This window comes from Notolabrus celidotus, chromosome 12, assembly GCF_009762535.1.
Source record: "Notolabrus celidotus isolate fNotCel1 chromosome 12, fNotCel1.pri, whole genome shotgun sequence".
NCBI lineage: Eukaryota > Metazoa > Chordata > Actinopteri > Labriformes > Labridae > Notolabrus > Notolabrus celidotus.
Window position 1 is genome coordinate 13198011 of NC_048283.1, and position 13067 is coordinate 13211077.

At 39.2% G+C, this 13067-nt stretch overlaps 2 protein-coding genes across 4 annotated transcripts; one reads left to right on the top strand and one right to left on the bottom strand.

Moving 5' to 3' along the window:
• Nucleotides 1-1014: 1014 nt before the first annotated feature.
• On the bottom strand, nucleotides 1015-6088 carry ino80e (INO80 complex subunit E). Of its 2 annotated transcripts, none has more exons than XM_034697329.1 (8): nucleotides 5957-6088; nucleotides 5568-5650; nucleotides 5385-5455; nucleotides 4336-4388; nucleotides 4117-4198; nucleotides 2460-2577; nucleotides 2045-2143; nucleotides 1015-1757 (listed from the first exon to the last, which is right to left on the bottom strand). In XM_034697329.1, the coding sequence occupies exons 1-8, from the start codon at nucleotides 5982-5984 to the stop codon at nucleotides 1551-1553; spliced, it is 741 nt and encodes a 246-aa protein (XP_034553220.1). In that variant the 5' UTR covers nucleotides 5985-6088; the 3' UTR covers nucleotides 1015-1550. The 2 variants fall into 2 exon arrangements, with proteins under 2 accessions (XP_034553220.1, XP_034553221.1); XM_034697330.1 differs by lacking the exon at nucleotides 5957-6088 and adding an exon at nucleotides 5812-5950.
• Nucleotides 6089-9030: 2942 nt separating this feature from the next.
• si:ch73-54f23.4 (zinc-binding protein A33) lies at nucleotides 9031-11814 on the top strand. Of its 2 annotated transcripts, XM_034697309.1 has the most exons (6): nucleotides 9031-9162; nucleotides 9421-9516; nucleotides 9703-9936; nucleotides 10587-10609; nucleotides 10790-10905; nucleotides 10985-11814. In XM_034697309.1, the coding sequence occupies exons 1-6, from the start codon at nucleotides 9097-9099 to the stop codon at nucleotides 11536-11538; spliced, it is 1089 nt and encodes a 362-aa protein (XP_034553200.1). In that variant the 5' UTR covers nucleotides 9031-9096; the 3' UTR covers nucleotides 11539-11814. The 2 variants fall into 2 exon arrangements, with proteins under 2 accessions (XP_034553200.1, XP_034553201.1); XM_034697310.1 differs by lacking the exon at nucleotides 9421-9516.
• The last annotated feature ends 1253 nt before the right edge of the window (nucleotides 11815-13067 follow it).

Below are 13067 nucleotides of genomic sequence, written 5' to 3' on the forward strand. Positions count from 1 at the left end.
CATGGGTCATCGTCTTGACCTGAGTGGAGCAACTCTTGAAATGTAACATCCCAGACAAAACACACTCACTCTCAGGGCTTTCAGATTGCAGCATGCTCTGCTTAATATTACAAACATGCCTGTTGAGACATGACGCTGGCACTGACAGCTCTTTACAAAATCGTTACGTGGCATTGACAGAACTTATCATGTTATCTCACAACCTAGTCCTGTGTGTGTGTAAGAGTGAGTAGAAAAATATCAAGCTCTCTTTTTGACATCTAGAGGAGGTGGAATCCAGCCAGGCTGCCTTCACATTGCCTGAGAGTTATGGCCAACATGAGCCAAATGCACCCCTGGGCTTCTGTCAAGAGTTGTATCAGGACTTCTGCACAGCGAGGTCAAGCAAGCAACGAAAAAAAAAAAGTGGAATAATAAACATGAAGTAAGTTTACATAAGCTGTCCTCTCTCATATCTTCAGTCTTGTGACTATTCAGCAAACATGTCCTGTATTAAATTGATTTATGCAGCATACCTCAGCAACTCACTGTAGCTGTGGAATGAGAGTATTAGGGTGTGATGCTTTGGGTGGGGCTTTGAGTGATACATTTTCACAGCATTTAAAAGTGCAATGAGAAATACCTGAAGAAGAAAACACAGCTGCTCTTAAAAAGGGTTTTAGTTTTAGTTTTAATTACAAATTACACAGATAATCCACTTCACAACTTCTTTGTGGACCAGAGAAACAGCAGCAGTGGACGGCTTGTCTCTGTGCTGCAGGACTGAGAGATACAGAATATCATTCATCCCTGCAGCCATTAGGCTTCATAACTCTCTAGTCAATGGGAGTTGAGCTGACAGACACCTGAATTACTTGTTTTATGTTTCATGTGATTTTTTATAATTTTATCTGCCAGACAACCAAATTTCCCCCTTGGGGGATGAATAAGGTACATTCTATTCTTCTATACTATTCTAGTAAATTTGCCTGTTTGTGTGTCTGATGCATTTTTGAATAAAACCTCACAAAAATGTTGAGTTCACATTTATCTTTAGTAATCTGAAATGAAAACACTTTTACATCATTCTCTGACACACACACACACACACACACACACACACACACACACACACACACACACACTTCGATGAGTGCAAAATGTTATATCTCTTTGTACATGAAATAGCTTTGATTTGTGACAATGTTAAAAAAAACATAAGCAGATGCAGGTGTCAAAACAGTCAATAAAGATGATGCAATATTCTACATATAACTCATACTAAAAAGAGATTTAATGGAGCAGAAATTATTGTACAAAAATGTTGTCATAGGTTCAATTTACATCATAATTTTTGGAAAAATCACATCTATCTGGTACAAGTTTTTGACACTGATCCTGCAGTTAAGCAAATGCCCACAAGGGAGAGCTTGTCTTCTATTTTAAAAATGTAAAAAAGGTGACAACATAGAAAAAAACATGAAATCACTTTCCATTGAATCTCACACACACAGATGTACAACCTCTTAACCCCTCTGCTTATAAATACGTTCAAACCCACAGTCACAGGCTCACTCGTTCGGTATATCAATGACCAGTTCAGCCTCGTCTCCCTCCCCTCTATCCTCATCTCCTCTGTCGCTGTCTCCATCACTATCTCCTTCCTCCTCAGCTGCATCTCCACTTAGCATCTGTCTGGGGACCCAGCTGAAAGGGCCGCCGGCTGTCGTAGGGGCTGCAGTGGATGATGGGTAGTTGGCTGACATGGGGGCAACAACCTGAGAGGAATTCAGAATTCAGAAAAGAATGCTGAGAATGATGCAGATTTGGATCAGGAATAAGGTGTATGGATGGCTGCATGCTTCACAGATGTAAATCAGGATAAGGCATGCAGCGTGTGCATGAACACAGAGACAAACATCAGAGGGCAAAATAATAACAAACTTAAAATGCCTCATACAATATTATTTAAATGGCTCTTATTATAGAGCATGTGAAAATTAAATGGTGTATGTATTGCTAATAAAAACAACATATTTCTTCTTCTACCCTTTCCCTCTCTCACCTTCCCAGTAGTCTCTTTCTTGTTTTTAGGCGTCTTTGTTTTTCTCACTTTCTTCATTCGTTCAGCTGGAGGAGCCAAATACTCTGGTGGGAAGGGCATCTGCCCGACACACACGCAGGCCCAAAATGTCCAAATAAACCCCACATACACACCGGCATGGGCAATTTACAGGACAAACACACACATACAAAAAAAAAAACATATACACAGAAAAATGAGCAATGCAAGGGAAGTGAAGCCATTATATGCATCTAACGAAAAAACAAACAGATGTTTAAAATGACAAAATAATCAAATCATATAAAAAATGTGGAATAAATACAGGGATTTTGTTTGCTGATGGGGAGATGACAGTGGTAGCAATGTTACTGCTCTTGACCGCATGAGGATATCAGAAAGGTAGATGAAAACTTACAGTGTTGAGGTAGGGTCCAGAGCCTGAGGACTGTAAGGGATTTACACCAGAACGGGACAGCAGGGAGAGATGAGGGGAGGACGATGAAGGAAGACAAGCTCCAGGGCTACTCCGTCGCCTGGAAACAGTACATGAAGTTCAAGACAAGGTTATTATCGTTAACGAAAACTAACGAAATAATGAAAACGAGAGGGGAAAAAACATTTTTGTTCACTGAAATGAAAATAAAAACGAGGCTTTACAAAAAAAACGAAAACTAACTGTAACTGTAATGTAACTAAAATTATAGAGAAAATGTCTTTGGTATTCGTCTTTGTCAATCTATCACATACATAAACTCAGTATTATATGTTTTATGTACTGTTGTTGTGACTACTGTTTTGTTAAATGTTGCTCTAGTGAAAGTTCAGTCAGGAAGACTATAAAGGGGATCACAGCAGTTGTTTACTCTCCTCTAGCTCACTGCTCCAGCTGCATGCTCTGGAGCCGTCATTGGTTAACCAGCGGCGGCTGTCATCCAATAGCTCAGTGGCACGCCCTTATTGTCAGCCTATCAACTTTCTGCTGTCTTTTTAAATGTCTCTCTCTCTCCAGCTAGTTCCTTCTTGCACTGATGGTGTGCACCCCTCCACCTCCCCCTCTCCACCTGGTCTCTGCAAAGTCTTTGCAATTCCTAGGATTCATCAACCACCACCACCAGTGTCTGGACTCTAGGGGGATTTCTTCTGCTGCCAAATTCATGCATCCTACGCTCACAACATTATCCCCATAGAGTCCTTACGCCAAAGATTTCTGTCAAGTTTCATCATTCATTCAGTTGTAATAAATAACCTTTAATCTTCAAACTGTGTCTCTCCTGATAGAAATACAATATAACACTGAGTGACACATGTTATTGTTTCATGTGGATTGTTGTTCAGCTGTCCTAGATGATTACATTTTTTAAAATGGCATGATGCTTTGAGTTTTTTATTACACAATGCTTTTTTTTTTTACCTTTTTGAATCTCGCCCCTGACAACTAACCCATATTACAAAAAAGACTAAAACTAATACTGAAACTAATAAAAACTAAACTAAAACGAAGCATTTTTTAAAAATTAAAACTAAATTAAAACGAAGATTTAAAAAAAAAAAAAATCTAAATTAAAACGAAGAATTTTTTTAAAATAAAAACTAAACTGTACCAGCGAACTTGCTTTAAAAACTAATTAAAACTAAACTGAAATTGAAAACAAAAAGTCAAAACAAAATAAAAACTAATGAAAAATACAAAACTATAATAACCTTGGTTCAAGAGGTCAAAAATGAATTCATTAGACTAGTTACAACACTATAGCATTCAGATAAAAGTTTTGTCTATATTGGTGTACTTGGTCCAATAGGTCTTACCAAGAAGATCTTATTTTAAATTCCTCACCTCTTTTGTATTTGCAATGCTGGTCTCACATTGGGATGTTGGGTCAAAAATATGCTTTTAAAAACTAGGTTACAATTCCAGTCATGATTTATGAAAAAAACAAAAACAAAACAAAGACTCACAGAAAAATGTAAGTGGTAACAAAAAGAAAAAATATGCTGTGTATGGCTTCAGCTACAGTACTGACACTGAGCTAGCAGGTCTCGGTTTTAATTTGCAGATAAAATGGTGAACTTACTTCTTTACTACATCTCGTTCTCTTTCCCTCTCTCTGGGGCCTTCTCCTTCACTATTCTCTGAAGAAACTGTGGCATCTGAATCTGAAACAGAAGACAAAAAAATGAACAACATAAAGTCAGTATCTTTACAATTCTTATGTCAGAAGTGAAAACATGCCACAGTAATTCACGTGTCATTTATATATGAGGGTTTTTTTTGGATAAGGTGTAAAACGTACCTGAGGAGTCTTCATCTACCCTCTCATACTGTAGCAATCTGTCCAGGAGGAAGCTTAAACCAGAAAAATGCTGTCATTTACTCAGTGGTGGACAGTAACAGAGTAAATGTAATTGAGTACTGTACATTTTTTGAGCATCTGTACTTTACTTGAGTATTATTTTTTGGAGGAACTCATTACTTTTACTCCACTACATTCAGAAGACAATTATACTTTTTACTCCACTACATTTATATCAGTGCTCTAGTTACTCACTACTTTTGCTTTGAAGTCAGCTCATGAACTTCCTTCCCTTTTCTGAAATCTGATCCCTAAGACAGTAAAATGTGTTTGTGTAATTCCGTTTGTCTTAGTGGTTTAGTCGTATACCTGTATATTGTGTGTCTCCACGGTTGAATGTGGAGCAAACACAGAACACATTTCACTCAGATCAGGCAGTTCATTTAGAGGTGGTAATGATGGTTATAATTCTCCACCTGAGCACCCATGGTCATATCTTCAGCCCGTGTTAGAGGTTTTTGAAATGAAGAATGATACGTATTGTTTGAAATGTTCTCCCTGTTTCCCACTGTGCTCAAACAAACAAACATTCACTGTCCAACCTGAGAAATCGTGTTGAGCTACTTAACATTTCTTTCAATCCAGATGAACAATAAGTTGTCTGTGCTTGGAGTAACTTAGTTGCTGTTTTTATTCCATGGTATAGTTTTTAGAGATTTCAAGTAATGGTTTCTAAATAAACAGAATGTACTCCTATGTCTTGACTGCACTTATGTAGTGTGAAAATACAACTTTTTGAGACATTTTAAGACATACTTTGAATACTTAAGTATTTTTTTTAAAAGCAAGTACTTCAGTACTTTAACTCAAGTAATAATCTTACAGAGCAACTTTCACTTGTATTGGAGTAATATTTAACCTAGAGTGTCTATACTTTGACTTAAGTAATAATAATGAAGCTGTGTACTTTGTCCACCACAGCATTCACTGCACTCTTACAATGTCGTAACAAATCCACACATTTTCCCAAACACACATCGTATTCTCACCTTTTGTCTCTGGAAACTTTGAGAAGTTTTCTCTGCGCCCTCCTCAGCTCCTCCTGAAAGCATTCCTGTTCCTGGGGAAAAGGAAGCCAAGCACACAATCAGTGCAGATATGCAGACATATATTTGTAAAATCCAATTTCAACACGGCTCAAAAATGCCCATATACACACTCGAGGTACTCACATATACGAGGAATTTTAATTTTCGCTTGAGGTTTTTGTATTTCCGCTTGTAGTCAACTTCGACGTCTGCTTGACCATTCATTTCTGTGATACACCATGCAATTGACAAAAACAATGAATATATCAGTAAATCATAACAGTAGTAACCAGATATTGTGGGTGATATTAGCCAGGGAAACCAAAAAGTCACTAATGTACAGAGAAGAAATGCATGATATACGGTACTGTATGCTAGGCTAGCTAACCTGGATGGGAAGTTAGCTTATAAACCAAACACGCCAGAGAAAAGGGAATATATTCTACACGAAGCTCTGAAATTATGCACTATGGTTTATTCTTTAAATGCAAGTATAATTTCATTGCTCGTAAGGCAGTTTTCATCTTTGATACCTCTAGCTTGAATTTGTCTGTGCGACATGCCGTTGTTTACTTTCGTGACGTCGTCTTCATGCGCCGCGGTGGGCGGGGCCTCGTTCTTCTTCTGCTCGTGCTTTGGACTCCAGATGCACTACTGTCACCCTGTGTTTCAGAGAAGATTACAACCTACAACCATCAGGGGTGATTCTAGGATCAGCTGTTTAGGGGTGCTGAGCACCCAGAGAGCTGCCCGGCCGGGCAATATAAATTTCACTGTTATATACATTTGGATGCAATTTAAATCCCACATTTGTGAAAGAAAAGTATAACACTTTTTGGGAAAGTCTGTGACTAAACCATCAAATCTGATAAAGGTTATTTAAATGCTGAGACACAGCAAAAGAGAAATGGATTTGAATCATAAAAGAAACATATGATAACACTAATTTCTGGGGAAGACAACTCATTTTGATACATAAACAGTATGTATGTTTCTGGAGTAAACCAGCCCCCTATAGTGAGTACCAAAAATACCAAAAATTGACATTGGACTTATTTTTTTGACTTTCATTTGAAATTCAATGCACAACATGTAAAACACATTAACAGAAATTGACTTTTTCAATGTTTTTCTCTGCCTTTTTCCTTCCTGTCTGTGTTATATGACTTGATAAGTGTTTTGTTGTTAAAATATTATGTTTCAACCAAGTATTGTATGGTTTTGAAACTTTTCTAGCTTGTTAAAAAGGACATACAGTGAAAAAAAAAAATCTCTCAAATTTTAGGGGTGCTGGGATTCAATGCGTCAGCACCCCAAAAAATGGGCTAGAAGCACCTATGCAACTCATCGCTGACTCCTTTTTGAGTCAAACTCCGCACGACAGAATCACCTCTGTCTATAGATTTTTCTTTCTATCACCCTTTTTTTTTTTGTTAAAAACTCATTGGATTCGCAAATTCAACAACTGTTCAACCTGACAGCACATTGGATACTTTTAAATTTGATTCACCAAGTCTTGATTTGCTGATTATTACACGACTACCATGTCCTCATTTGACCCTTTTAAGCTTCAAAAAAATAAAATTGGCTTTTTTGGTGACCTCTGCTTTCTTACATGGACATGTAGCCTACAGCGTTCTTTGGTATAACTTATTTAGCCAAGTCCTCCTCCTCATTTCACTACACATAATCAGAACTGACAAACCTTGAGGAATGAGTTTTGAACCTACATGTTACATTTTAAATAACTTAACTTGATAACTGGAGTTCATCAAGCTTCTGAGAACTGAAACAGAACCAAAGCTCATAAGAGTCTTTCCTGGGTTGTTCTCCCCTAATTCAACACTTTTATGTGCTCCTTGCATCTGGAATGAGTACACTCCAAGATCACTAACTGTGTGTTGTCCTAAGGTGGAAAAAGAAGCCTCAAGTACTGGATGATCTAGGGTTTTGAACCATCAATTAGTATTTGCACATACTAGAGTATTGCTGTCTTTGGTTAAAAACTGTTTGCATACTGACTTTCTCTCTTTCTAGTTCTTCTCTGTCAGCGTTGTTGAGTGTGTCCATGTCTCTGCCTCTGGAATAACTGATGGTGTGCCAAGTTAGGTATTAATAACTCTGTAGCCCTCTGCATATCTTTTTCCAACCCACCCAGCACTGGCTCTTTGTCCTCTGCCTCATTCCCAGCACTGGTGCAACACTATATTAGTGGGGTGTTGTTCCTCATGTCCTCTGAGGCTTGCCCGGTAGCTGGTCATTAACATCGTCTTTCTAACATGTAGTGGCATCTGTCACACCATAAGCAAGGCTGTGATGTGGGTTGAATTAACAGTTTGACAGCACTGGCTTAGAGCTTGTGGTTGTATCTTATTAAGCTTAATAAACAGAGCTTTTGGGACTACCATAGCTGACACTGTTGTTATCAAAAAGGAACTCTTTACAATTTGAATAAATAAAGAACTCAATAACAACACTTCCTCTCATTTTTTCTTGATCTAATGTTGTGCACATGACATCATAAGGTTTGAGGATAAAAGGGGAATCCACTAACTTTCTTTTAATAGAGGCCTAAAAAGTCCAACAAGTCAAAGACAATCCCTCAGATTAAAATGTAATAGCCCACACAGATATACGGCTGCCATGGCCACAGCTTTGATTACCATTCAAAGACTGCTAAGCATGTTCTTATGAATTATAGTTGCTCTTTATTATCAGAGTCCCCTCCACCTGCCCTGTCGCATACTGTACTGCACCCAGTCTGCAGCTCAACCCCAGTTCAGCACAGTCACTAGCCGGGACTGAGCACAATGAATTATAGATGAGGAACACTTGCAGAGATGAGTAATGCTGCCTCACTGCACATACCCGTGGTAAGGGATGGGTTGGACTGGGGAGAGAGAAAAAAGAGGTAGAGATATTAAAAGTTTACGTAAGAGGACAGACCAGGGGAAGGTTATAAAAAGAAATGAAGCATGTGGCTGTGCAGATAGGGGACAAGAGCAGAAATGCTGACAGTACGTTTAGGAATAGTAACCCTCGTCTCAGACAGTGTAAGACCCAGCAGGATGATGAAACAGTATCTTTTAGTACAGCTAACAAGCACACACTCTAATAGCTCATATTTTCTGCTCTACCACCCCCCAAACATAAATTCTCTCCCTTTGAAAAATAACCCCCAGCAGATCTGAAACACAAAGCCTGACTGACTGAATGGCTGCCTCTCTCCAGATTCTTCTTTGTTTCCAAAGACACAGGCAGACAGAAATAGACTCCTAGGTGTCTGCTGCCATAAATCGCTGCTGTCTGCCAACCAGCCAGCCAGAGAGCCCTCCTGGCATCTACATCCCCTTCACTCCTCCTTTCTCTCCTTTCCCTCTAATGGATCCATATATTCTCACGTCAGGCGGTGGATACTGATCTGTGCCTGTCAATACGCTTTCTCTTGTTAATTTTCTGCTTGGATGTATGTCCTTCTTGCTCTATTTGTTAGACTGAGAATGTTGGCATGAATGTTTCTCTCTCACACTTTCTATCTGACTCCCTGTCTCTCCTTCTTTGTATTGTTGTCATGTCCTCCTTTCTTGTCCCTCCCTCTCACTCTCGACATCACTTTTATTGCACTCTCAGGAGTCTTCTCGATTTCTGTTGTGTCTAATCTTGCAGAAGTGGAATGTACCAAAACCACATCAAAGACACCAACAACAACTGCAATAAAAGTCTCCTCAGTGATCACAAGGTAAGCCTGATGTTATATACTCTGCACCTGCTGCTTTCTGTCATTACAGTAATAAGCAATACATTGAGCTCTTTTGAAACTTCAGATTCTATAGGAAAATAATTGTTTTAGGACATTAAATTAGGTCTGTCTATTTTTTGTCATATTCTCTGTCTCATGTGTGTGTGTGTGTGTGTGTGTGTGTGTGTGTGTGTGTGTGTGTGTGTGTTTGGTGTGTGTTTGTGTGTGTGTGTGTGTGTGTGTGTGTGTTTGTTACAGGAAAAGCTTATCCAGGCTATTAAAAGAATTAAGCATGAGGTAGATGAATGCAGGGAAGCGGAGAGAGAGACATACATAGAGTCTCTTGAAGTGGAGGTATAACTGCTGCACGATAAATCCTCATCTTTTTCACAAATGTACTCTTTTCATACACATAACGTCAGTGTTCAAAACATTTCTGCCACAGCAAGTAATTATTCATAAAGTCAAATCCATAAAAGTGGATTTTTAATCACGTGCCTGGATTAATATTTGTCCATCTTTACACTGCCCGCCTCTTAGAACAGTTTTGATGCCCTGGAACGAGAAATCAGTGCCGAGTTTCAGAACCTCCATCGTTTCCTGGATGAGGAGGAGGGCAGGGACCTGGAGCGGCTGAACAGGGAGAAGCAGAAACAACTGAAGCAGCTGAAGGAAAGAGAGAAGAAGATAGTGGCGCAAGGGAGAGACCTGCAGAGTGCGATTACAGTGCTGAACGGCAAACTGGCCGAGGATGACAGTCCTAAACTGCTGAAAGTGAGGAAATGTTTTCATCAAAGATTAAGGAGTAAACACATATCATATCTGGCTCTGTTGTTAAGCAGAGCTTAGGTTTATTGATAGTTATGGTGTAAATGTGGAGGGTGAGGTAATGGAACAAAAGAGGAGTGGAAACATAGCTTGGACTCCCTCCATTAATGATCTGGAAGCTTCTTTGCACAACAGAGCCACACTAGAGTTTATGCAGGGTCACTGGAGCACTCCAATAGTTACTTACCTTACTTGTGACCCTTCAAAATACCCATATTTAAATCCTCCTTTAATTTGGACTCCTCCCAGCTGCTGAGAACAAAGTGACTCTGCAGCTCTACATCAAAGGGACCAAGTCCCAGAGCTGCAGTGTGACCCTGGTGACACTTCCTCTCCTCCTCTTCTTTGGCACTTGTTTGATCAATTAGAGAGATTGATTGGCTAAACAGTTGACTTCCTCTGTTTTGCAGGTCAGAATCAATTTCTCATTTAAAAGTGAAAGGACAAAAGGCAGTCAAAGCATTAGTCAGCAAATAGGAATGGACAGCATGCGGTGGTCTGACTCATGCCACAGTTTGTACAAACACTTTAGAGTGCTGTACTGTATTGTTTAATCAGTTGCAACCATGTTTCCTAAACTGTTTGTCTCATTGCAGGAAATTCAAGACCTCATAAAAAGGCAAGTTTTTCACAAAGTGTCTTTCCATGAAACTATTTTACTGCCTCCACTGTTTTCTTCACATCTCATTAATTTTAAGTGCATGCTGCACATAAATCCATTTCCATGATCTTCATTTCAGAGATGACACTCTCCCATTCATCTTTAAAGTCTGCCTCTCTTTCCATTTTGTCTGAGCAGGTCTCAGGTCAGCTTCGTACTCCCGGCGGAGGTGGACACCGAGGTGCGCTCCGGTCAGTTTGTGGGGCCCATACAGTACAGGATATGGAAGCACATGAAGAGCTGCCTCTACCCAAGTATGATCATGAATTTTATATCACTCATAACAACACATGCAAAAGAAAACAAACTTACTTTAACTCTGTTTGTCTACAGATATAACCTCAGTGATCTTTGACCCCTACACAGCCCACCCTAACCTGTCCTTGTCCCAGTCCTGCTCTTCAGTCTGGTTTGACGAGGATAAAGACACAAAGGACTGTGATTCAAACCCTCGACGGTTCCACTATTATTACTGCGTGCTGGGCAGTCAGGGTTTCACCACAGGCCGACATTACTGGGAGGTGGAGGTGGCTCGTAAGACGGCGTGGAGGTTGGGCGTGGCAAGTGAGGATGTGGAAAGAGGGGAGATGGATGCTACGGGGACATCGAGCGGTCTGTGGACCCTGGCCCTGAAGGGAGGATCCGTTATGGCCTGCACAGACCCAGAACCAACAAAGGTTACCGTATCTGTGCGACTTGTTCGCATTGGTGTGTTTTTAGACTGTGAAAAGGAGGAAGTGTCTTTCTATAATGCAGTTACTATGGCGCCAATCTACACCTTCACTATGGATACAGTGACCGCTCCTTTGTTCCCCTTCTATAACCCATGTGACGCAGATGATGGGAAGAACAAAGCAGCACTAAAGATCTTCAACCCTTCACTTTGATCAGGGACTGTTTTCCAGACAAAAAAAAGTTAGTAGAATTAATATTTGTAGCTTTAATTGAAAATTAAATTTAGTTAAAATCAATCAACATTTAAATGAAAATAAAATAAATGTAAACTATTCTAACAGTCAAATCAATATTGTTTTGGGGTATTTTCAATGCAACAATGCCATATATATACTGATTCCAGCTCCTCAGGTTTGAAGCTTTACTTCTTCTCTTTTGTGTTCCTGGAAATAATAATAAGAATTCAAGTTGATTAATTTAAAAATTACCAACAGAACAACAAATAAAAAAAATATTAAATGCAAGTTTCAGTTTTTGAAACGTGCTGAAAACTTGTTGAAAGTGCACATTAAAGTGACAGCAAGATGGAATAAGGGCCAACAGCATGAACCATGACATATATGTTATATGTTCTGTGACATGTAGCGTAACTAAAGATATGCCACTGGGGCCCATCGGCATGTTTGTCACTATCCAGAGGTTTAGGTTTTCAGAGTAATTGATAGCAGACAAAATGTGATCCCTCATGACATCAGAACATGCAGCTCAGCATCTATTTTAATCATAGCTATGATGGTAAAAACGGTTAACTCTAAATGGTTGCCACAGGTATTCATTTAAGATATTTCCTCCAAGTGATGGTTTTACTTTTATGTGGGATGGCACTATTTGTTATCAATTACTCTGTCTGGCTATGGTGACTAGATTAACAAGCAAGACACTAGCTAAGGCTTAATTACTTTAATGTCATCACCACAGTACCTAACAGCCATACTTTCAATACACATGAAAGATGGATGAAATAAATATGTACACTCATTTACAAACATCACTATGCTGCATTTAAATTGTCAATAAAGCTAAATAGTGTTGAGTGACATACTGGTGAAATATCACTGAGGGAACCGTCACACCAGTCTAGCTACCAGTGACGTGCAACATAACCACCAACACATGACATGAGCTCTACGTGGCATGCTGTTGGCTGTTTCTTGATCTGGATGCTGCTGTTTAAGCTCCTATAAGGAACTTTAAATTTGTGATGATTTTGACTCCCCTTGTGGAAAAAGCAGTACATCTTATCTCTTTGCTAATATTGTCCTATCCATGTGAAGTTAGTGTTTTATGAGTAAAAGGAAACCCCCCACTGCTTCTTATAACACTCACATGTATCACTCACTGTGAATATTTTCTGTGGAAATGTACAAAGACGGTGGTTCACGCCTACCTGGTGACAGCAGTTATTGGCTCTCAAAAATCCCAAAATAGAAACAGTCAGCCTTGTTGCTGGTGGTCACACTTGCTTATGTAGGTCATAAAGAAGCAGACATATTAATTTCAGTTTGTTTCATGTTTCAGTGAAAAACTCCTTACAGGAACTTTAAAGGCATTTTAGATTCTCAACACAAATCCTTCTTCCATTTCCAGTACACATCCTGTGCATTCACATTGATAACTTGAGTGCTTTAGAGATTGTACAAGTTTAATGCTGTGAATTAAGGTGCTTTAAATAAATACTGAC